General features: G+C 42.5%; 2 protein-coding genes across 3 annotated transcripts; one reads left to right on the top strand and one right to left on the bottom strand.

Moving 5' to 3' along the window:
• Positions 1–506: 506 nt before the first annotated feature.
• hars (histidyl-tRNA synthetase) lies at positions 507–8928 on the top strand. Of its 2 annotated transcripts, XM_020647778.2 has the most exons (14): positions 521–675; positions 2292–2665; positions 2806–2895; positions 3243–3362; positions 3444–3539; positions 3750–3875; positions 3983–4090; positions 4262–4360; positions 5489–5582; positions 6746–6873; positions 7052–7324; positions 7396–7512; positions 8049–8195; positions 8526–8928. In XM_020647778.2, the coding sequence occupies exons 2-14, from the start codon at positions 2531–2533 to the stop codon at positions 8583–8585; spliced, it is 1593 nt and encodes a 530-aa protein (XP_020503434.1). In that variant the 5' UTR covers positions 521–675; positions 2292–2530; the 3' UTR covers positions 8586–8928. The 2 variants fall into 2 exon arrangements, with proteins under 2 accessions (XP_020503435.1, XP_020503434.1); XM_020647779.3 differs by lacking the exon at positions 2292–2665 and having other exon boundaries at positions 507–675.
• Positions 8929–12149: 3221 nt separating this feature from the next.
• On the bottom strand, positions 12150–23848 carry dnd1 (DND microRNA-mediated repression inhibitor 1). Its single transcript, XM_020647812.3, has 5 exons — positions 23733–23848; positions 20258–20363; positions 19772–20097; positions 17290–17422; positions 12150–12948 (listed from the first exon to the last, which is right to left on the bottom strand). Exons 1-5 carry the CDS (start codon positions 23751–23753, stop codon positions 12359–12361), a joined length of 1176 nt encoding a protein of 391 aa, XP_020503468.1. The 5' UTR covers positions 23754–23848; the 3' UTR covers positions 12150–12358.
• Between the last annotated feature and the right edge of the window lie 1293 nt (positions 23849–25141).

Raw genomic sequence — 25141 nt, 5'->3', positions numbered from 1 at the left:
TGGTGGAAACAGGGATTTAATGCATCTGAGGCTCTAACTGAAAGCTGCCTTTATTTGTCAAAACGTGCAGCGACACCGGGCTAGTAAATACAGGGCCTTTAACTGGGGTGATTATTCAAAGAGATCTTTTGTGTGTACTCCTTACAACTTCTCTTTGTTTTCTTTTTTTTGGTTCATTCCTAATATTTTGCCTTTTCTCTGCATTATTTTTTGCATCTTCAAACAATGAAATATGGTGGCCCTGAAGGTCAACTGTGCAAATATTTAATTTTTGCAAAAAACATTTCACTACATGCAAAATTATTTAAACACAAAAACATTAAAAACAAACATATTTTCAGGGACTGCGAAATATATTTTACTTGCGGCAAATGTTTTAAAAATCTTAAAAATCATAATAAATACATGAAAACACCAAACTTTACTATTCACTGTACTAACCAGTAGGTGGCGGTAAAACACAGAGCATGAATGACAACAGAAGAAGAAGAGGTTTTACGTGTTTCCGTTTCCGTTTTGCACCACCACAGCAAACTCGCAGACAGCTGCTGTGTTCGTCCCGGTGAATTTAATCAAAATAACACCATGGAGGACAAGGCACAGATACAAGAGGCGATTAAAACTCAAGGTGAAGTCGTTCGGAAGCTGAAGTCAGAGAAGGCGAGCAAAGAGCAGGTGAGGAGATGAAACAGAGATAGTTTAATGTGAAGTCTGTACATGTGCTGAACTTCATTCAGTCTGCCGGAGCTAAACCCACATCCCACAAAACACATAATTGTCATTTTTATTCCTTAATTCCAACATTGTTTTCCTGCTAGTATAAGCCGAATTTTCCAAAAGGAACTTCAAACCTATAAGACACCCTTCTTTAAATCACAGAGCCTTTATGTGATCGTTGATATTGAAGTTTATGTGAAATTGTTTAGTATTTGAGCGGGGTTTGGCGTTGGTCTAGAAATGACAGAAGAGCAGCCTCAGTAGTGATGAAGCCATTACGTCACATACTTAATCAAATGAATGTGCTTTAGTTTAATTACCTAGCTCGCCAGGTACCATAAAAAAGACTAAGTTAATTCATTCTGCAGGAGTGAAAAGATGTCTCATACCAAACCTCGTTTCACTTTATGCGCAGTTATAATACTGTAGCTGTTATTGTTTAACTTCAACAATTAGCTGTGTTGTGAAAGTGCCGAATTGTCTGTCAGAAACCAAGATCACACAGGATGTCCTTGTTAATATTATACTCCCTGTATGTGTTTATTTATAACTGATTCAATGTTAAATAGCTTTGGATTTGAGCGTGGTTTGGCATAGGATTTTAAAATGAAGCAAAAGTCAGCCCCTCGAGCTATTTGAGAAGCTGTCAAGTCGGCTACTTAATCAGATTTAATGAGAGGCACTATTCATTAATTAGTTAGAAAGGAACGTTTTTCGATTTGTCCTGTACAGTGTTTTCATTTTAGCTAACTGCTAGCTAACTGCTAGCTTAAAACCAGTTACTTCAGACGTAGCGGCTAACTAGCCTCTGCGACGCTAACTGGAGCTAAACAGTCTTTAGACACCATCTTACTGAACCGATTTAAAAGCAAATTTAAGTAGAGAAACAACGTTTAACACAAGCCTGTCATGAAACACTTTAATACATTAATTGATCAATTTTATCTTATTCATCCACAACGAGGAAGAACAGCTGATGCAACATCTGACAGGTGTGAAGAGAAATCTACCAAACACAGTTTATAAAGACTCAGAGGTGTAGTGCAGGTACACGGAGTATCCCCACTTATTGTTTCAGTCTCCACAGGGTATACCGACTTCTAAATCCCCTCTGATTCACTATATTCAGTATGTTTATTTGTTTACCCTCGGATGGTAAAGAGACTGTGTAGTCTCATTTTGAGTTGAGTGAATCGTTACATCCCCAACATCTCAGAGATAAACTGTGTCACTGTAATGTCAGTCTTCCTGTCCAGAGTGAACGTCAAACTTTCCTGACACTGGTATCAGAACAACCCAATATTTTAGAGAAGCTTCATTCTGTCTGGTCGTTTCACTTCAGAGCAGGTGATCTGTCGCCAGTCTGCCTCGATGTGTCATTGTATATTTATTTGTGGTTTCGTTAAAGGCTGCAGTGTTCTCAAATGAACCGTGCTAAAACCAAAGTGTGTGTGTGTGTGTGCGGGGGGCGGGCTGTGTTTGGCTCGCTGCTTTGATTGACTTGCTACATCTCGTGTTCTGTCCTCCACGCTGATGATGATGATGATGATGCATCATGCCACGCCCTCCCCTAGTGATAGGGTTGCTTACCACTTTTCTCCTGTTCTTCCTGCCCGACCCTGGACGCCCCCGGCCTGCCTCGCCCTTCATCATCACCATCATCTACCTCCTCCTGGACCTCACTGCTGCACTCACTCCCTCGCTGACCTTCCTCGGACCGTTGTGATTGGCTTTTGTGGCCGGGCTGCTTTTACCCATGATGCGCTCCTGAACTTCTGTTTGTCCAATTTTTGGACGTACATTTTTTACCTTAATGTTTTTGAATCCCCGCTGCCGTGGGATGAACTCACTGGGCATGTTTTGTGTTCGTACTCTTGCTGTGGTGGGCTGTCGGACTGCAACACGTGCTCGCGCTCTGTGCACATCTCCTGGGATCACTGTGGCTCAGGTAGGCCTGTGGTGCCGTGTGTAAGACTGTGAGGCAATATTTCTTTCATAGTTTTTTTCTGTTTTTCTAACTGATGTTAACCAATGAAATGACACTTGTCAGTTAATGTTCACAAACCTCTTATTGTGTGTGTGTTTCAGATCGATGAAGAAGTTGCCAAACTGCTGGAGTTGAAGGCTAAGATAGGAGGAGATGAAGTCAAACATCAGTTTGTCCTCAAGACAGCAAAGGTAAGACCGAAGTGCTGCTGTTTTCAAACACACGTTTACTGTTCACATTAGGGATGTTAATGATTAATCACTGTTAAGAATTTAATCGATTAAAAATGGATTAACCGACCGGCCACCGCAAAGACTACAGCCGAACAGTTCTGTGCATGCGTGAGAGGAAACAACTCTCCATGCCAGGTGGCGGTGGCGGTGGCGGTAGTCCGTTGTTATGATACGAGAAGACCATTTTCACACCGCTCGGTCACCACAGAAAAGAAGAGGTGGAGGAGACAAATAAGGAGAAACCGCACTAATGGGTGAAAGCTAAGATATTGGGAGTGAAACACTGTAAATGTTTTTGTCTACAGGGAACGAGGGACTACAACCCCAAACAGATGGCCATCCGAGAGAAAGTCTTCAACACCATCATCAGCTGCTTTAAACGCCACGGAGCCGAGACCATCGACACGCCTGTTTTTGAACTGAAGGTGGATTTTCACACTAACTTCACTTAAGTTTCAACTTTAAAATCATCTCACGTTCAAACAAATTGTTGTTGTTGTTTGTAGGAAACGTTGACGGGGAAGTACGGAGAAGATTCAAAGCTCATCTACGACCTCAAAGATCAAGGCGGCGAGCTGCTGTCGCTCAGATATGACCTCACTGTATCCTTCAATCTCTAAAGCTGTTTTCACACCTGGACATTTCTGGATAATATAATAGAAATAGAAAAAGACATTCAGGGATCGAGTATGAGAAAAGACCAAGACCCTGTCATTCTGTGGGGAACACAGATTGGATGGATGGAAGTTGTAACTCCATTCGTTAGTCGAGAGCAAAGAGAAGTGTGTTGTCCTTGACCAGACCTCCTTCAGGTGCCCTTCGCCCGCTACCTGGCGATGAACAAGATAACCAACATCAAACGGTACCACATCGCCAAGGTCTACCGCCGTGATAACCCAGCCATGACCCGCGGACGCTACAGAGAGTTTTACCAATGTGTGAGTCGTCTTGTTGTCACTCCTGCTGGTTGACTTGTTACACCTTTTGGAAACTGACCTGATTTGTCTGCACTAGAAGTGTAATTATTGTTTGGGGTGTGTTTCAGGATTTTGACATAGCGGGGCAGTACGACGCCATGATTCCTGATGCTGAGTGTCTGAAGATCGTCTATGAAATCCTCAGTGAGCTGGACCTCGGAGACTTCCGTATCAAGGTTTGTCACGTTCATTCACCTGAGATCCAAGTCTCATCTCATCTTTGCTCGAGTTTGGTGTGAAAAGCATTAAAATCCTCGTCACCGTTCCTGAGCTCTCAACTGAACAGGAAGTGTGGTCAGACTTTGATCAGTAGGAGTTGATGCTTTGACTATGTTCTTTGTTTCCAGGTCAACGACAGACGCATCCTGGACGGGATGTTTGCCGTGTGTGGCGTTCCAGACGACAAGTTCCGCACAATCTGTTCGACAGTGGATAAACTGGACAAGGTACGGACGCGTCCTGCTGTGCAAACAGATTTCATTCTGCAAATGGAACCGACCCTAACTCAGAAAGTTCTCATTGATGGTCGATGTGGTTCAACTACTGCTATGAACACCACAGTCCAGATGTTCAGAAGTCATCTGAGCACATTTAAACTATCGGACCTTTAAAAAACAGGTCATTGCAAAGAAAAAAAAAGGTTACAAAGTCCGATAAGATCAGTTAATCCAAACCTGTTTTTATCCAGATCTAACCCCCCGTCTGTGTTGTTTATACTTTGGTCAAACACATCTGGATGATCCTGATCCCAGCAGAGGGCGGATTCACGCCGGATTACAGGCACAAAATCTTCAAGAAAACGTTCACACCAATGTTGATGCTTCAGATGTTTTTTTAGATTTTGCACTGGAATGCTTTGTAGCGTCAGTGACGGTAGAAAAAGTAGAATTAGGGGTGTTTAAAAAAGAAAACGTAATCCACCTAATAGCTTCAGTATCAAACATACAGTATGAGCTCAAAGGAAACGTGAGGCTGTGATAGTTTGTTTGTGTCACCAGGGGGTGCCAAAGTCTGTAGTATGAAGCCCTGTTTTAGAGCCCTTAGAGAATCCAGCTACAGCGCCGTAACAAAGCTCCACCGTCATCAGGCCGTCAGACATTCATATAGACTCATCAGCAGTGTAATACTGGGGTCCCAGTCTGTGAATTCATGTTACCTCACTGTGTTGTGGAAGCACGAGAGGGGATGGCACAGCATGAGCTCCACATACGTACACATTCAGACGTGAACACACACACAGCGCTACGCTCCCCTGCTGGATCAGCTGATCCCTGTAACGCCTCTGTAACAACCTCTACAGAGGGGGGCTCACTTTGTCCCCTCATTACACCTCCATGACCTCATGTTGAAGGTGAAACATCACAGGGACGTAAACAGCAGTCTGGATGGGGCTTCTAATAGTCTGGATCAGGTTGATACCTGTGAACGTCAGGATGAAAGTCTGATGGATCACCTCATCCGTGATAGAAAAAAGTGAATTTTCCAAATCTGATAATTCTGATCCAGTGTAACAGCTGGGCCCTGAGACTGACCGTCATGGTTATATGAAGTCATTTTCTCTCTTCTAAATGTAGTTGCCCTGGGAGGAGGTGAAGAAGGAGATGGTGAACGAGAAGGGCCTGTCGGAGGAAGCTGCGGACCAGATCGGGGAGTACGTCAGTATGCAGGGTGAGACTCCCCCCCCCCCCCCCCGATTCACACAGGAAGTGTCACATCTTGACATCTCCAGCCTCTGTCCTCTCAGCAGGCAGGAGAAAACTGTGTGCTGATCAGTGATGGATCAGTTACTCAAATACTTTAGTATCGAACCATAAACTACTGCTCAGGTAGTTTTCATTTATCGGAGAGTTTCTTAAAGATGTGTCCTTGGGAAAAAGAAACAGCTTTAACAACCTCCGGGTGGCCCAGGTTCGGGTCTGGCCTGTGGCTCCTTTCCCGCATGTCATTCCCTGCTCTCTCTCCCTGATTTCCGGGTCTGTCCACTGTCCTATCTCTCCATTAAAGGCACAAAAAAAACAAAAAAATATCTTTAAAATAAAAAAATAAAAAGCTGTTTCCTACAGTTAACTAGAACCCCTGAAGAAGTGAAGTGACTTCTATTATCTAATTACTCAAGACGAATAGTCTGTTTCAGTTTGATTTGTCCTCTCTCTCACTCTGTGGTGGACTTCACCTCTGACACACAAAGAGTGCTGATACATCTCTCCTCTAAATACTTTTTTAATGCAGCATGTTTATTAAAGCTTGTTAGTGCAGCCAAAGAGCTGATGTTGTTTACTGCTACATTTCTAATATTTAGGGCCAAACAGCGGACAGACACGGTTAGTCTGTTTTCATGCATGCACATAGAGGGGTCACCCAGACTTCACTGGGACTTTTTCCTGCCAGCCCCAAAATAACATTTCAGCATGAAGTGAGCTGAAGTGTGAACGCAGCAGAATATTCAGAACCATTCAGCTCGAGAGGTTGAAGGTGATGATGTTTATATCACATGACCGGTGTGATCATCTAATGAATCTTATCTGCTAACCAGTAGACTCTTTAAGACACTCATTAAAATGTCATTACAGCGCCAGACTTTGCATCGCCTGTTTTCTTGGATTTCCTCACCATTGTTTTTACATTTTGTTTTTCCTCCTGAGACTCTCTGCTTCACGCTGTGGGGAACACGTGTCAATAAGCAATGTAGGCATTAAAGAATTTTCAGGAGTGCACGTGTGAAGAGCAGCCCTGAAGAAACGCCCTGAACATGTCAGGAGTGTTTATCAGCTTGAATATTACACTCTGTGTGTGTGCTGCATGTGTAAACAGGAAGTGTGTTTATCCTTTAGGAGGAATGGACCTCGCAGAGCGCCTCCTTCAGGACCCCAAAATGTCTCAGAGTAAGCAGGCCTGTGCCGGCCTGTCTGACATAAAGCTGCTCTTCAGCTACCTGCAGCTCTTCCAGGTCACAGACAAGGTGAGACGAGAAGTTTTCAGGCAGCCAGAAACTTCTTTTTATCATGCGGGATCATATTTTTTATTCATTTTACAAATGACCTCCTGCTCAAGTCCCTCTTTGTGTGATTTCATCTTTCTTCTCCACCATCTTTCTCTTCTACCTTTCCTCCACTTTTCCCCCCTCCTGTCGCCTCCAGGTGGTGTTCGACCTCAGTCTGGCCCGGGGTCTGGACTACTACACAGGAATCATTTATGAGGCGGTACTGACGCAGGCAGGTGTGGCCCCCGTGTGCACCGAAGCCCAAAACGGGGCCCCCGGAGAGGAGAGTGTCAGTGTGGGCAGCGTGGCAGGCGGAGGGCGGTACGATGGCCTGGTGGGCATGTTTGACCCCAAAGGAAGGAAAGTGCCGTGTGTGGGCGTCAGCATCGGCATCGAGAGGGTCTTCTCCATCATGGAGCAGAAGGCCGAGGTGATGTTTTGAATAAGATGATAAAATTATGAGTGTGTGAGAAGTCTGGACTCTAACTGTTCTGTCTGCAGGCCTCAGCAGAGAAGGTTCGCACCACAGAGGTTCAGGTCATGGTGGCGTCTGCTCAGAAGAACCTGATGGAGGAGAAACTCAAACTGGTCTCTGAGCTCTGGAACGCTGGCATTAAGGTGTGTGTGTGTGTGCTCATGTGTTAGACTACAGGCTGCTCCTTTTTTACATTAACTTTTAGTCCCCACGGCGGCCTTCAGATACAGAGTTCTTTGTGTCTAGTGAATGTTAGCCCCATCATTTGTGTCTGCTGTTAAACAACTGACATGTAAGCTGTTAGGTGGTACTCTTCACTAACAGGAGGACGAAACCTTCAAGGAACTAAAAGAGGCCTGACAGTGTGACACACTGTGCCTCACAAGAGCTTTTTATTGGTCTAGAGACTCGTTGTAAACTGACATTAAAGTGTGTGTGTGTGTGTGTGTGTGTGTGTGTGCGTGCGTGCGTGCGTGCGTGCGTGCGTGCGTGCGTGCGTGCGTGCGTGTCTCTGCGTGCGTGTGTGCGTGCGTGCGTGTCTCTGCGTGCGTGTGTGCGTGTCTCTGCGTGCGTGTGTGTCTCTGCGTGCGTGTGTGTGTCTCTGCGTGCGTGTGTGTGTGCGTGTCTCTGCGTGTGTGTCTCTGCGTGTGTGTGTGCGCCTCTGTGTGTGTATGATCAGGCAGAGGTGATGTACAAGAAGAACCCCAAACTGCTGAGTCAGCTGCAGCACTGTGAGGAGTCTGGGATCCCCCTGGTGGCCATACTGGGAGAACAGGAGCTAAAGGATGGTGTGGTCAAACTCCGAGTGGTGGCAACCAGAGACGAGGTACGATCCAGACACACACACACACCAAGGTCTACTTCCTCTGTTTTGTTTTTAACACTTAATTACAAACAAACCCCTGTCCATCTAATGGAGACACTGATGAATACAAAAACTCAGAGGCGTCTAATCGCATGCCATTCTAGCTTTAAAGATCTTCAAGGGAGGAAAAGTCCCAGAGGAAGAATCAAGTGTGCACAAATGAAATCATCGAAATGATCTATAGATAAAAGTAAACAGGTGATGTGATTATATTGACCCATGAGGAAGTTTGTTTTCTGCTTCAAGTCAAATGTTCTGCTTCTAAAGGTTTGTTTTTCTTTCCCACCACAGGTTGATATTTCCAGAGCAGACCTTATAGCTGAGATCAGGAGGAGGACATCTGAGGCCTAGTCTATCCCCCCCCCCCTTCATATTCTGCCACATCATCCGATTGCTTCACACACACACACACACACACACACACACACACACACACACATACATACATACATACATACATACATACATACATACATACATACATACATATACACACACACACACACACACTCTGCAGACTCCTGACCAGGAACACGGTCTCGTCTGGTCCTCGAGCATGTTGGACATCGTGCAGCCCTGACAACACTCCATCCCTGTTGTTCTTGAAGCGGCCACACAGACCGTTTGGTGCGTTCATGAAGGCTGATACAAGAACACTGATGCTGAGAGGACGTGAGTTCAACAGGATGTGCTTCTTAAAGAAACACGGAGCAGTGAACAGGAAGATAGACAGATGTTTGGCCTGTATGGACTTCTTTATAAACGGTATTTTATCCTGAAAGATGTTTGGGAGACACAGCTCTGTGGTTGTCTGAAACCTCTTCACCCTGACCTGCTGTGTCCCCGCTCGGTCAGGAAACAAATCCTGGTTCAGGGTTAAAGAGCTCTCTAACAGCCTGTACAGAGATATCTGGATAAATAGATACTATTTGAATGTAAGATATTATTGATGTTCTCAGTCAGGTGGTTGACTGGAGAGTCATGAATGGTCTCTGTAGTTACAGTCGACTCAGATCTCCTGTAGTTCATCTTCAGATTAAAGGATTAGCTTCATAAAAACGTTTTTTGTTTACAGTTTGACTAGTTTATTCAAAGAGAAGCCTGAAAACCATCAGCAAATCAAAAAGAACCAGCTCAGCGTGAAATACCGTTTTTTGAGAAGTCCCACTTTACTTCATGTGTAAAAATGATTTCACGTTGCTCTCTTCACCAATCTTTAACATTAACCCAACTATGAAAGTGTAATAAGTGAACAAGGAGATCAGTTTGTCTTCATCGGGTTAATTTCAAAGAAACAGAAACTGTCTGTGTCTGTACGCTCACGAATCTGAAATAAAAATATCCATCATTTGTCTGGAAACAGAAGAACATGTGTGGACTGTTACAAGGTTCTGTGCATGCATCAACTGTTAATATCAGCCTCGTGTCTGTTGTCAATATTGTAAATATTTAAGTTAACTTTAAAAAATGTTGAACACACTGAAGTCAGAAGAACCACTTCCCGACTAGGAAACCAGGATCATCCGAGCAGCACCTGAATGCATCATGAGAGCTGCTCAACTTCAACCTCTAAAATGAACATAATCAATCCTCCTTGTTTCTTTACAGCCATTCCCTCACAACCCCATCAAAGTCTCTGCACACAGCTGTTCATCATGAGTCTGCTTCTGCAGTGGTTCTAAACTGGTCGAGCCTCGGGACCCACCATGAGAAATCGCGATCCAAATTTCTTGTATCAGTTTAATTTAACTTAAAATTGTGCCGTTTGGACCTCATACGGGTAGAATGGTAAATAGACTTGAGCTTATAAAGCACTTTTCTAGTCTTCTGACTACTCAAAGGTCTTTCACACCACATGTCACACACTGATGGTAGAGATCACTATGTAGTATCATCAGAAGTAAATAATCCCATTCATACACCACCACCGAAGCAGCGGGAGCAATTCGGGGTTAAGTGTATGAATCGGACATGTTGCTCTGCTGGGGATCGAACCCTCAACCTTATGGTTGAGAGGTGACAACTCTACCACCAGAACCACAGCCATCCAAAGAAACTGAATGAAAAACTGGTAAAGAAAAAAAGCACCTCTGTCTTTTTGACAGCATGTTTCTTCCAGACACACATTCAGGACCCACTGAAAACGGCCACTTTTGGGTCCTGACCCACCAGTTGCGAACCACTGGTTCTTGTTTTTGATTTCATAAAATAGTTTTATTATCAAGTATTGTTAAAGGAGAACGTTCTTGTACTGAGGTGTTTCACCCAGGAGTGACCTGGCTGACCAGCTTAGCTGTAGTGTATATCAACAACTAACCAGACTGGATTGAATTTAAAACAGTCCCTTTATTGATTTTTCTGTTCCTCTATAACAGTAAACATAAACCAGCATGTTCCACTTTGTCCACAGGGGGGCACCAAGATCGACACAAAGTGACACACTGTTCCTCACAAGAGCTTTTTATTGGTCTAGAGACTCGTTGTAAACTGACATTAAAGCTTTTGTGTGTGTGTGTGTGTGTGTGTGTGTGTGTGTGTGTGTGTGTGTGTGTGTGTGTGTGTGTGTGTGTGTGTGTGTGTGTGTGTGTGTGTGTGTGTGTGTGTGTGTGCGTGCGCAGCACAACAACACACACGTGTGCCCCGTGTGGTTAAGCAGCCAATCACCAGCATTATTAAATGCTGGGTATCAAATTCAATACTTTTTTAGCACGGATAGAATTGCTTCGATACGGCAGAGTATCGAAAAATGGCTTGTCATTCGATACCAAATTTCGATACCTATGGAGTTTGATGGTTTGCATATCATTTAAACTTCGTCTTGTTTAAACTATATCATCCTCCTTCGCTGCTTGTCATCACCTCTCGCCAGATTGTGCCCCGGATGTCTGAAAAGGAGCGCAGCCAATAGCATCAGCGTCAGTGAACCAATAAGCATGTAGCATGCTTGCAAGATTTAATAATGCTGGTGATTGGCTGCTTATCCAAACGGGGCACACGTGTGTGTTGTTGTGTTTTGAGAGGCTTGACTACAGTGTGCATCGTGAAGTTTAGAAACATGTCAAGAGATCAAAACAGACAACTTTAGTTAAAGCACAGTGTGGTAAAATGGTTTATATTCTCATGTTATGAAACTGCTTTGAATGTTTTAAAATGCCAAAACCAAAGATTTGTATCATAATGTGTAATGTAATTTGTTTTGTTAAAATGGATTTTTATAAAATTGGTATTGAAAAAAGTATCGTTTAGGAATCGTTATCCAAGTCAAGGTATCGTTATCGGTGTTGGTATTGACATTTTTTAACGATACCCAGCCCTATGTGTGTGTGTGGCTCCCCTTGTTTAGCACAGTGTCTCACCTGCTTCTGCAATGTGGATTCTCACTCTGGAACACTACTATTACAGTTACAGATGCAATGTGTTTGTACAAAGACGTACTGACGGCCGGCCTCTGAGGCGGTTTCTGAATCACATCCTGTAAAGAGTCTGACACACTGCCCTCTGCTGGTGTGAAGCCTTTCAGTCTGCTTCGGGTTCTTTTGTTGGTTTCATTATTTATTTATCAGAGTTTTACTTCAAAAGTAATCTTACCACACTCACTCTGAGTATCTAATCCTTCAAAGTGTTAACATGTGGAAACATTCTGGAGTAAACTAACAGCTGTAACATCCAGGACCTCTTGACCATCACTCCCACAGTGCATGCTGGGAGGGTTACCAACCACTACCTTATTTACCTGGAGTCACATGATCTGAAACCAGCCAACCATGTGAACGTTTACAAACATTTTTCATTCAGCTGCATGATACAAAATGATTTGAGCTCTAACTAGCTGCTGGCAGACCGAACATTTTAAAGTGGTTGTTTGTTGTCTTTTTAAAAACTCATCCTTCCTTTCATACGTAAATAAAAAACACATTTCACATTTGTGTCAAATCTTTTTTAGTTAAAACAAGGAACACACGTAACAGTAACAAACATTAAAAAACATGCATAACACAAAGCATAGAAAACCAAAACAAATATCTACTTCAGCCTAATAAAAACATGCAGAAATATACAAACGACATTCATATAATAACATTGAAGAAACAGAGCAACAAACAGTGCTGTGTGGGATCAGCCAATCAGTGAGCAACCTGTTTGTTGCACACACTCTGCAGAACCTGCTGGGCTGCAACACGACGAGCCTCCTCCAACATGGTGGATTCAGAGGGTCCCGGCAAGATCATGACCAGGCCTTTGAAGGCCGTGGGGATGCCGGGGATGCTCACCTTGTAGGTGAAGTAAAGGAATCCATCAGGCCCAGTGTGGCTGAAGTACATCTCAAAGAGCGGCTGGCCCACGCCGCTCGCCTCACACACCTTACACAGGAGTTCCATGGGACACACCTTACACAGTTGCACCACGGGGGACACAGAGGGGGCTGGGGGCCCCTGAGGACCCTGGACGGGGGTGGAGCGGGAAGGGTGATGGTGCTGGGGGGCAGTGGGTCGTCCCACAGCTCTGCAGAAACCTGGAGGGATGGATGGAGGGCGAGCCAGACGAGGGGGCAGGGCAGAGGGGCGAGGAGAGTTCAGGATGTGGCGTGGCGGCTTCAGGGGCGACGGCAGGACGAACTTTGAAGGTTTCGATGGCGGAAGAGGCTCGCCTTCGCTCGCCTTCACAGTCGATTGCCACTTGATTGAGACAGTCAGAGAAAACTGCTTCTTGAACGCTGCAGACGCAACAGAGAGGGAATAAAACAAACAGTTGAGAAGCTGCTGGTTCAGAGGACCCACAAACAGATTATACTTTGTTGTTCAAGCTGGAGGAAAAGATTTTAACAAATCACTCAAAACTATCAGTGATCAGAGTGGAGGACAGTCACTCTCTGTGTCTGTGATTACAAATAACCAGAGCCTGATCAGAATCAAACTGCTTCATGTAAACATCGACACATGTATCTGATATACCAAACAACAGAGATCAATGAATCACAAATTAATAGATTGAGTTAATACCATAGACTGTAAATATTACTGGACGAACCCTGACCCGTCTGTGACATAGGCAGAAAATGAGTCCAATCAACGGCCGCATCCATATTGGATTTGCAGTTTCAACCTAACTTCGGATCAAGCTAACAACAGCAGTAAGGCGGGACCGGCGGGACTTAACTCCGCCCATTCAGCTCGACATTAGCAGTCCACTTGACAGCATAGCTAACAGCTAGGCTGCTATCATCCTCTATTCCTGCTCGTCCTGAGAAAACTCTATAAACAGTAAGTTAACATTTAACTTTTATACAACACAGTTAAAACTAATTATATTCAACCCAAATATTTAATTAAAGTCTTAGAACTACACTTTTTTAAATATACAACTATGGTTATTAGTTATTTGTCAGAGCAGTTAGACTTTGTCAGTGTCAGCAGAGAAATACATTAACAAAGTTTTATCCATAAACTGTAAATAAATATGAGACATCCAGAAGAAATCAATATTACAAAGCATACAGTTCATGTTACTGTTCTGACAAAAAGAGGAATGTCTGTGTCTTATATTTACTGATGTCAACAGCGATGAGGTGAACATGACAATTGAAAAATAATGATTTAGTATTTATTATAAGACATTTGTTTTCTATTGAACCCTGTGAAGTCATGGAGTCTGTGGACAGTGTCAGCTTCACACCAAAAACTTTAAGTATTAGAAAAAATAGTGTTTAAGACTGGCATCTATTATTATGAGTTGCAGCTACCTCAATATTATTCCTGCAGATGTGGCTCATAACAAAAAACAGCCTGAGCTGTCACATGTAGTTAACTGTACATTTTGTCTTGTCTGAGGCATTAATTGAACACCTTTGTATTTCTCCTATAGACACAGTGTGGATTATTGGTGACTTGTCCGTCGAGGTGCCCAGAGAGCTGCAGAGACAGAGGAAGAAACCTGAGCCTCAACAACATCTACATTTGTTGGTTCTTCTGGGGTGGACTTCAGTTGTTTCTCTTCAACAGCTCGCTGTGAGGGAGGTCTCCCCCGGATGGCCTGAGTGATGACACCCACAGGCTGAGAGCTGGAGCTGAGACGGGTTTTAAACCTCTTGACAAACCGTTACACCGCGCCCGCCTGTCAAGCTGGTCAGCTACACGCCTTATTGTGAATAACTCTTATCCTTCATCAAATCAAAACTGATGAGTCATCAAAACATTCACCCCCCGTACAGTGTGTGTCCAACGACACATGAGCTAATCACACCTATTTGTTTGTTTTGTACCAAGCTGTAAACATGTTCATCTCTGCAGTAAAAACAGACTTTTTTGAATGTTGTTTTTCAGAATAAATAAATATTTCTATATAAATGCACTCCTTTATGTCTACTTATGAGTATACATTTCAGATTTGAAATGACAAGACTAAAATGTGCATTAATGCTCAACTCAATAGCTTAGGGAAGGAAGTCTACTTTTACACAACTTCTTATTCTTTTGATAAATACTAATGTAGTTCATTTCTGAAAGTGGGATGGAACAGAGTCATTGCAAAAATTTGCCCTTAAACACAGCCCCATTCTTAAATCAAGATACATGGAGAGTAAATAAGATCTATAACTTGTGAATAAAAACACAGTTAAAAGTTATTTAGAAATGTAGTCTTCCCAGATCAATATCACACAATATCAACTTCTCCCATCTAAACTGGACAAAGGGTTTTAAAATGGGAAGAAAATAGTTTGATTGCAAGTTGTTTGGAGGAGATCTAGTTTTATTTGAACAGCATGAATAGTCTTCCAAGGTGCAAACCCTCCTCCTTCTCCTGAAGCCTGTGGAGCTCCTTCATGTACTGCCGTCTTATCTGCTGGCCATCTTCTCTCAGCAGAACTTTGACTGTTGAAATGTCATTCAGAAGAAGCTCGAGCATGTGACATGGATCCAGGAGAACATGGACTTTTAGTGAGGGGTCTTCAGGATGACAAAGAAAGAGAGAAAATATCAGTTATTCATTAAATCATTTTTTTTGTTCTCATCTATTTTTCTGTATTCATCTGTGTGTAAGAGCACATTTATAAATTCAACAGTGTACTACCCAGACAACAAAGGTACAGTATTCAGGTAATCAACATCTATTCAAAGTTAAGAAGATAAACATTATTGTAATCATGCTGTTTTCAGCTCTCTCACTCACAATGATATTCCACATCAAATTGTCTCAGATTTTGTGAGGAAAAATTAAGCAGTTTATTGTGGATAGTACTTCATCTTAACATGAAACAAATATAACCTGAATTATTTAAATCATTAACAGGTCCCAACTCTCTGTGCTTTAGTACAGAACATACAGTAACTCATTTATTATTAACATGAGCTCAGTACATGGCTGTATTCTTCAAACTATTTCTTATACTTTATATCTATGTGCTTTATATCTTATTTTCATTCCATATATTATTTATATTTTATATTTCTACAGCTATATTCTGTGTACGAGTTCAGTAAAAATTAATATGGTTATTAATATAGTTCTTAATGGTTACAGATGCTCTTACAAAGTGAAGTTTTTTAATTTAACAGTTTGCTCAAATCTTAAGACATTACATCAACCATGTAACTTTAATGTCATCCTCTATAATCTACACAGCAAATTAGGTTCAGTTGAGTTCAGTTTATGTTACTGACGGATAATTACTACACAAAGTTTGTTTTTTAATGTCCACATTTACGTGGAGTATAACATTCATCATAACGTCAGATAACCATATTTACAGTCTGTGGTTAACCACCGAGGTGAACCTTTAGCTTCAAACATCACACAAACTCATTATTTTCAACATCTTAACAACAAACATTTCTAAACCATTGACCGTTAATAATGAGCTACACAGTTAGCTGACTGGTTTACAAGCTAATGCTAAACAAGCTAGGTCCGTAAATATAAATACAGACACACAAGTATACAGTAAATATAACACTACTATATCACTTACCGAAAAAAACTGAAGCATCAACTTGTTGGATGGTCTGTTAACCGCACAGCAAGCCATGTATGTTGTCAGATATGTGTTAAACAAACTCTCCAAACGAAGTAAAAAAGAGGAGAAATCAAACGGATCAAGCTGTTAGCCTCCTGACCTGCTGACCTGACAGATGCAGCGCGCAGAGCTGTCAATCAAATCTGACACAACCAAATATGGGCATAGCCGTTTTCCTTAATAGAATAAAATCCGATGAGTTTTAAAAAAATTCACCCCCCTACAGTGTGAGGAGAAGGGGCCGTCAACTTATCAGATATATCTTGTTTTTTGAACCAGGCTGTAAACATGTTGATTCCTGTGGTAAAAACGGGCTTTTTTGGCTGTGGGCTTATGGCACTTCCGGCACTTCTGCAACCAGCCTCAAGCGGAACCTCGAGGAACTGCAGTTTTTTGTACTTCCGCATAGGCTTCATTTTTCGAGACCGGAGGTTGCCCCTTGGTTAATACTGATGGACTCTTTACACAGCAGCCTCTACCATCACAGTGTGAATGTGTAGGTGTGACCTGCTGACACACTAAGCAGACGGCAAAGAACCATTAGCGATGAAGGCCGCCGGGGGCGCTGCCTCACTTGCATCTGGTGTTGTCAGTTCTTGATCTTTTAGTGGAAAAAGAAAAGAAGAGGCTGAGGAGACAAATAAGGAGAAACCACACTCATGGGTGAAAGCATGGATACTACAGCGGCATGCTCAAGGGGCTTTACAGAACCTGAGGGGAGAGCTGGAGAGAAATGAAACCTCTGAACAGCCAATCAGAGAGATTCATCTCACCGACTGCCGACGGTAATTCAAAATGTGGAATCGACCAAAAAAAGGCCGACGGGTAGCGACGGAGTCGAACACACCCCAAAAACTAGGGCGACGACCGCTCACCAACGGTCGACGATCTCCTCGGTGTGTCAGAGCCGTAAAAGCACTTTGAGCTGACGAGGTTAAAGAAGACCTCATTTATGTGATTCTAAGTTAACATACTCTACTAAGAGCTGAGCGAGGGCAGAAACTATGAAGGACATGGTCACAAAGCATCACTCAGTGTGTCTACCTTCCACCAGCACCTTCTTGGCCATGGACGCAGCGTGGTGTGATGAGAAGGCCACGATAGCTGACACCCCGTCTATCCCGGGGCCGGCCTTCAGAGACACTCGCTCCACGCCGTCCGCCATAAGACGCAGAACCTGAGAACAAACACAATTCACAAAGACATTCACTTTCGCTGTAAAAATAATAATAATAATAATAATAATAATAATAATAATATTACTATTAATAATAATAATAATAATAATAATAATTTCGGGATTCAAATATTCATTGTTTTATTTTGGGGGGGGTACCTGATATTCTTAACCTCACAGCGGTCATTGAACGTCACACTTCAGTTCACCTTGGCCGTTAAAGGGAAGACAAAATGTCAAAGACTTCAGCTGTGTGGAAACACATTGAATAAAGAAAAGACACCGTGTCCTATAGCACACCAGCCTTACATGTTGCAGAATTATTTAAGAGATTCTTTTTCAGAGATTTCAGAGAAGTGGTCTCTAAAAACAAACTTTCACACACCAAAGGTTATAAAAGGTCACCAAAAACCCGATGTTGACGTCATCAACAGCCTGCTGTTTTTGGGACAGTTAAATGTTGTCCTCAAAGAAAACGTTTGTCCGTGTCTCTTCTATAAAAAAAAGACTGAGTCTGAATCGTGTCGTGTCAGTGTGTGAAAGTTTAACACCATGGTGATGATGACGACTTAGTCCACCTCGCTATCTCCCCCTAATGATCACAAACGTACATAGATTAGTCCAACAGCATGCACAGTAGCTGCAGCTCAAGCTAACCTTCAGCTGCCTTCAGATTCATTAATGCCAAACTAGTGGTGAAAAACTTTTTGGGATTTATTTTGATTCAGGAGGGAACATGTCGCAAACATTTACTGTAGCACAACTCTTTCTATGTGTTCATATCTATGGATATATTTTTATATTTGCTGTGCACGATTCCTGCAAACAAAGTTTTGTTGTGTTCTTTTAGGGCGCACTCACACTTGGCAATCCGTAGCGTGCTCAAGCACGTTTGACCCCTAAGTCCAGTTTGTTAGACCAGTGTACCGTACTGTGCTCAGACTAGGGTTTAATATTTTTCCCCAAAATGAGATGGATCAGATCCCAGGAAAAGACGACCAATTTCCCGGGAATACATTTTTGTATATTATTTTTTTAATCATTATTATGGCAAAAGAACACAGTTTATGTCCATCAACACAGGCTATCAGTTTGCAATGATCAAGTGTGCTGCGTGATCAAGTGTGCTGCGTGATCAAGTGTGCTGCGTGCGTGACACGCAGCACACTTACTAATTATGAAATGCCACATGGATTGTCTGTGACTTCTCTTCTGAAAAGCTCTAAGCATTAAGCAACACAAGGGAGACTTATTGGTCTGCTCCAGGGCCGAAGTTGTAGCCCTCAACTTCAGGTCTAACCCCCGTCAGTTTAACTGGGGTGCAGCAAGTTTCATGAGGTGTTGGGTCGTTTACTACACACAGCTCAAACTGTACATACACTGCAGATGTCTCTCTCTCTCTCTCTCTCCCTCTCTCTCTCTCTCCCTCTCACTACAATGGAGAACAAACCATAAGACGTATTTTTGTAGGCCAACCCAGAAGTATCATCACCATGGAGTCTAACTAGAATTCGCCTATGGGGATTTTTTTTTAATTTTTTTTATTGGATTTTGGAAAATAAGCTCTGTGGCAAACGCACGTTTCTGAAGCGTAGGCGTTTTGTTCAGCAGGATAAGTTTCACAGATGAACACCATTTTTATGATGTTTGAAGAGTTAATGCAGCCGACAGAAGTAAAAAGCTAATGTTATGCTACAAGATTGTGACGTCACTAGCGTTGTGCTTCAGACGAAGCTAATCCACGTAGTTTAAGAAATAGTTTACTAACATAATATTCACCTTAACCTAAAGATTAAACCTACAGGAGACATCTCCGACTAGTGAGAGAGTTCCCGCCCTCTGTGTCCGGCGTGATGACGTTTAATGTCCCCGACAACCACTGTAGTCACATTTAGCCACTTGTTAGCAACCGCCTTTTTAAAGACGTGAAGTGAGGGTATTACCTAACGTAGTTTATGTGGTCTAACAAAACACCAACATCTCTTCAGCTTGTGTTAACCACAGACCTTATTTCAGGAGTCTAACCACAAACACATTCAATACTTACTTCTGGGTTTTAAGACTCATTCCTGTGGCACTCTATAGAGGTGTGTATTAATTATTATTTTTTTTAAATCAAATTTCCAGGGAATCCCATCCCCCGGGATTAAACCCTAGCTCAGACACGGTACACTTCCTTGGCCCTGGCACGGCATATCCCATCCTGACAAATAGTCAGTATGCTCTATTAAATAGTTATTTATCACACTTGATATGTTTATAGCAGTATTGAACCGTGGACGTGTCAGTTCTTTCTTCTCCCCGAGCTGTAAATAAAAATAGTATATATCGTCACAGAGCGGTTTGTACCTGCAGCAGGTCCTCTTGCCTGGTGGAGGCCGGCAGCTCTCCCACACAGAGGTGTCTTTTCTCTGTGCTGCGCCGGACACTGAGACGGAAGCCGGGCTCCAGCATGTGGCCGTTCAGCAAGCGGATGGCGTCGGTGGCTAGAGCCGGCGAGCCGTATTTGGCGTAAGCAAAGCCGCGATTCTGACCGCTGAAGTTCATCATGAGCCGGAACTCCCAGAGGGGCCCCACAGAGGTGAACAGCGGGATCAACAGATCCTCGTAGGCGTCCCGCGGGATCTGGCTGATGAAGACCTCACAGCGAGTTCCTGGCATGGGGCCATCCCACACTGAGAGAGGAGACATGAGGGAGACATGAGACATGAGGGAGACACCAGGGAGACATCAGACATGAGGGAGACACGAGGGAGACATGAGGGAGACATGCGTCTCTAATATAATTGTCCCTGTATCTTTCCTGGTTCCCTGCTCTGTGGTGTCCTCTCTCACCTTCAGGAGGTCCTCCGTACTTCCTCTGGCCGTTAACTTGAGTCAGCTTGGTGTTGGTCGTCTTCAGCCATGTTTCCAGCTCCTGGACACGCTCCAAGTTCAGCACCTGAGGAGAGGGAACAATTCATGGGAAACATTTTGATTAAAAGAGGAAGGGAAGATGAACTCTTTATGATGAAGATGGGGGGGGGGGATTATGGAGGAGGGGGCTAGTGACTATTGACTATTTAAATTAATCAAAACTGTAGTTTATTAAAAAAATAAATAGAAACATCGACCTCATAGGAAAATGTTCCAGTAAATCAACAGTTCTCCTTTGGATTTGTTTCTCTCTAAAAACTGTCGGAGCAAAGAGAAACCTGCCTGAATGACGAACATGATTTTCTAAAGTTATGACATTTAAGCAACATGTTGATTGTTTTGTAAGAAAATTTACTTTGGCATTGACGTTCTGTACCGTTCCCCAAACTGTTTCGCACTTACTGGACGGATAAAAGTTTTACCGATAATGGACTGTGCTTATGTTGTATATCAGGTCTCTGTCTTCTCAGTGTAGTTTACAATAGTAGTACATTTAGTACATTGTACATTGTACATTTAGTACATTGATTCTTGGTTGTCCCTTCACTACTCATCACTGTAACATGTATTTAGAGCTCATCTCACCTGCTCCCTCAATCAGAAGACAACGCTATTGGCTACAGTTCATATTCAAAAACATTCATTTCCCTCCTGATCTAAAACAGCTCGTTGTACTTTTCTCCTCCCTGCTCTTTGTTTCACTTCCAGTAGCCGTCATGTTTAAAGCTCCCTCAGATTGGAATAGTTTACCTGTTAATATCCAGTCAGTTTAACTGTTCAAAAAAGCCTCGTCTTCTTATCTCAGAACCGTTTGCAACTGTCCATGATAACACTGCTGCATCACCTAAATATGATTATTAAGTTTGTGTTTATGTCTCACTGTCTTCGCTGACGACCTGTGAGAGGACAATCCACTCCATCTTATGTCTCTGCTTTGAGTAGATTCCCCGGGTGATGTTCTCCCTATCATCATTTAATATAAACTGTTTTTGTGTGTTTTTTTGTTGTTAAATGGACTTAAACTTGTTTAGCACTTTTCTAGTCTTCTGACAACTTAAAGCACTTTTACATCACAGAGCCACAGCCGCTCCCTTTCTTGTCTTGTGCTGTTAAACGTCCCGTCTACTTTTGTCTGTTAATTGTACATTTCTATATTCTAGGACCCCCTGGAAAATGAGATGACACGTCTCAAGGGGTTATTCCTCATCAAGAATTTCAACACATCAGGCATCTAGAACCTCTGTTAGGAACCCAGGAGTTCTCCTTTAACTCTGAAGTGAAGCTACATTTCTGCCTCTAAAAGGGACGTTTTGTCTTGGCACTGTAAGTCCTAAATGTTGCTAAATGCTCCGCTAATGATTGTTTAACCATGAGTAAGGAGCACCTGCTATAGAAATATTGATCGATTGATTGATTGATTCTGAACGAGAGTCAGCAACTTTGACTTAAACAGATGAAGACTTATACTAAGAACCTGTTGATCACTATAGCCCCCTTCTCAGGCGGCAGCTCCGCCTCCACAGAAGAGTTCAAATCAGATGGCATGTAAACATACATGCTCAGGGCCATATGACACACCATTGTAATCCTTAAAAGCTCAGCTAACTAGCAAGCAAGAACAATTCCACCAAAACAAAACACAACTCAAACCCCAAACAACAGCCTGAAGAAATGTCAAAAAGCATTTTTCGTCTAAACACAGTTATTGTCTAAAACACAGCAACCTAACTATCTTACATTACATGCCAGATGCACAAATGACCACTTGAATGAGAGCTGAGACTCCATAGATTCTAACAGTATCTTGTTTTCACTCAGAAACCAAATCTCCCTGAGTAAACACCAAAAAAACAGAAAAAGCAAAATTCACTTTTTCCGGTTACAACCAAAATTTCTGTCTTACCTTTGTTGTTTTTGCAATCAAACGTTTTCCTGGTCCAATAAATCCACATGTAATTGATAGTACAGTACAGGTAAATTTGAGACTATTCAGGCCTCGCTACCTCGATTTGTCACAGCATAAGGGAGGAATTGCTGCACATATAGCTACATGCGCGCGCGCTTGGAAAAGGCGGTCTTTGTCTCCATCTAGTGGTTCAATAGTTGTAATGACATTTATTTACTCAGTTACATTCGCTTCTACAGTGCTGGAGCTTTCCATAGGGGGGCTGGGCTTCTGAATCAACCAATAGGATGCAGAGATAACATTTTGTGTATCGGCTCACAGGCAGATTATCGCACTCCAGAACGCATAGCGCACAACAATATCCGGCCAGAGAGGAAGGAAAAAGTATTATTCTGTACCAGAGATACTGGAATTGCTAACATCTGACAGCGGAACTGCAAAATTTCCTGTGGAAATATAAATATATAAAAAAATATATAAATTCCGCTTGAACATGCCTGTACTAAAACCTCTGTAATTCTGCTCTACTTCACTTTATTTAGCTCACACTTTGCACTGGTAATGTCAGGATGTTTGTGGCTGCAGAGATATACTCCGTTAAGTCTGGGTATGCATTTTTCGAGAATGAACCTAAGAAAAGGACCTAGGGATCAACATTGTTTTAATCACTATGATACTTTTTAAAACCAGGTGTTATCTCACATCAATGCAATATTTTAAAGACGATGATATATTTTAAAAACATCAGATCTGAAGCTTCATTTAACATAAAGCTGTAATGAGAGAGAAAGAGGGGGGGGGGGGGGGGGGCAATGTGTGAATGTGTATTTGAACTATTTAGACGTGCAGCAGTTGGCTTGTAATAATAATTATTTGATGAACTCCTCACCTGTCTCAAGGTGTAGCGTCTTTATCTATCTATCTACCTACCTACCTATCGCTCATCAAGTAACTGTGATTGTTTCATTTTAAACACCTGGGATTGAAAAGTATCCAAGCATCATGGACAATAGAGTCACCTTTAGTGAAGGCCTTTTCAAATCCTTCACACCTGTACTGAGGCAGACTGTGTCATCATCGTCTGTGAAGTACACATTGTGGTTGTTAACTAGACATGTTAGCTGTAGATGTGTTAGAAAATATGGACACACAGTGATAAGCGGACACACAGCTGCCTCACACAGGTGTGTGTTTAAGACAAACACTGCAGGTGAGTTCTCCTAACGAGCAGGTGGGACTGAACCGAGTCAGACACAGTCACAGCAGGCCCAGGAGGAGAAAAGGCGAAAGACAGAGACTCTGGTCCTCCAGGAAGATTTGACTAAATGTAGCCAGTTTGTAAACAGCGCGCGATACAAACTAGCATCAAAGCAGACGGAGCTCGAGCCGCCGCCACACTGACTCTGTAACTCTTTACATCGGCTGGTTTAGTAAACAAACCATCATGTTTACAGAAGCGACACAGAAAACACAAGAACAAACAGTTACCTGACTCTGCTTGCTCTCCATCGTCTCTACCGTTGTTGTCTTCGCGCGCACTGTGACGCTACTGTGTAGCGCGTGGCCACACCTGGAGCTTTCTATTGGCCGGCACGTGACCGGCACGTGACCGGCACGTTACACGTTACACTCAGGTTACACTTGACACCGTGCCGCCTTCACTGTCCGCTCGTGCCAGGACTTCCTTCAAACTTGGGTGTTCAAAAGCAGAGATGGGATCCTTGGTTCACTCTCTTCTAAGAGGAGGATATGAAGCTTTGTTTCCCTCTGTTGAAGAGAAGTCAGTCTCATCTGCTGACAACAAAAGTATTTTCTTTGACTTTTTTTTAATCCCAATGAGACATTTAATGTATTTGTATTATTTCTTTATTGTTTATTTTTACAGGGGCAGTGCACGATTACATTTAAATTCTGTTTTAATCTGTTGTACCTGGGCAGGTAAACAAATAATACATAGCAGGAAGTACATGATCTAAAATAACTGAATATGTTAAAAAAATAAGTCCATCTCTGTAACTTTACATACCGTGTTAATTAAATATATTAGGGGGTGGCTGTGGCTCAATCCCCAGTTGAGTAACATGTCCAATGTGTCCTTGGGCAAGACACCTAACCCTGCATTGCTTGTGGCGGTGTATGACTGGATTAGTGTTGTACTTACTCTCTGATGTACATTGCTTCGCTTTGATGTAACAGATGCTGGCCTATTCAAAGACTGCAAATCTAGATTCTGTAATCCTGATCTTGTGGTATCTGGATCAGAACAATCCAATCTGAAAAGCCTTTGTAAAAACCAGGACAAAATTTACAACATCACTTTTATCTGGGATAGCAAAACAAGGGATTACAAAATCTGGATCACTTTGATCACTTCTGGGGGTATCAGGTTTTTAATTGGATACAGAAATAGATCAGTTATTCTACTCCAAATCAAACCTCCACTTTGTGATGTGATCGAACTTTTTAACAGGATCAATTAGAGGACTGAGTCAGTGTGGAGTACAGGAACAAAATGTAAGAAAACCAATTAAAATGTCAAACATTAAAACATGTTTACAAAGCAGGTATAGACAATTTATTTTATATTTATATGATTGTATAATATATTTGCACTTAAATGGGATCGTAGGTTAGGGAGACATTAAGCATGTTAAAGATTGTTTTACCCCATCAATTAATTCAATAAATAAATGCAATGCCAAACATTAAATATCTAGTTTAAAGCATAGACTGTAAAAATAATGGACGGGACAAGGTCCCCAGTCTAGTGAAGCTTTTATTTTTAGAGCTCCCCCTGCTGACTGGCTGCAGTATAGGTCATAAACCCCGCCTCCTCAATGATAACAGATGGGATGTGGGTCAAACTGTAAAGCTAAAATACTCGTCACATAATTTTT

This window comes from Labrus bergylta, chromosome 9, assembly GCF_963930695.1.
Source record: "Labrus bergylta chromosome 9, fLabBer1.1, whole genome shotgun sequence".
NCBI classification, from domain to species: Eukaryota; Metazoa; Chordata; class Actinopteri; order Labriformes; family Labridae; genus Labrus; species Labrus bergylta.
Note: the sequence above shows the minus strand (reverse complement) of the source record. Positions and strands in the feature narration are given on the sequence as shown.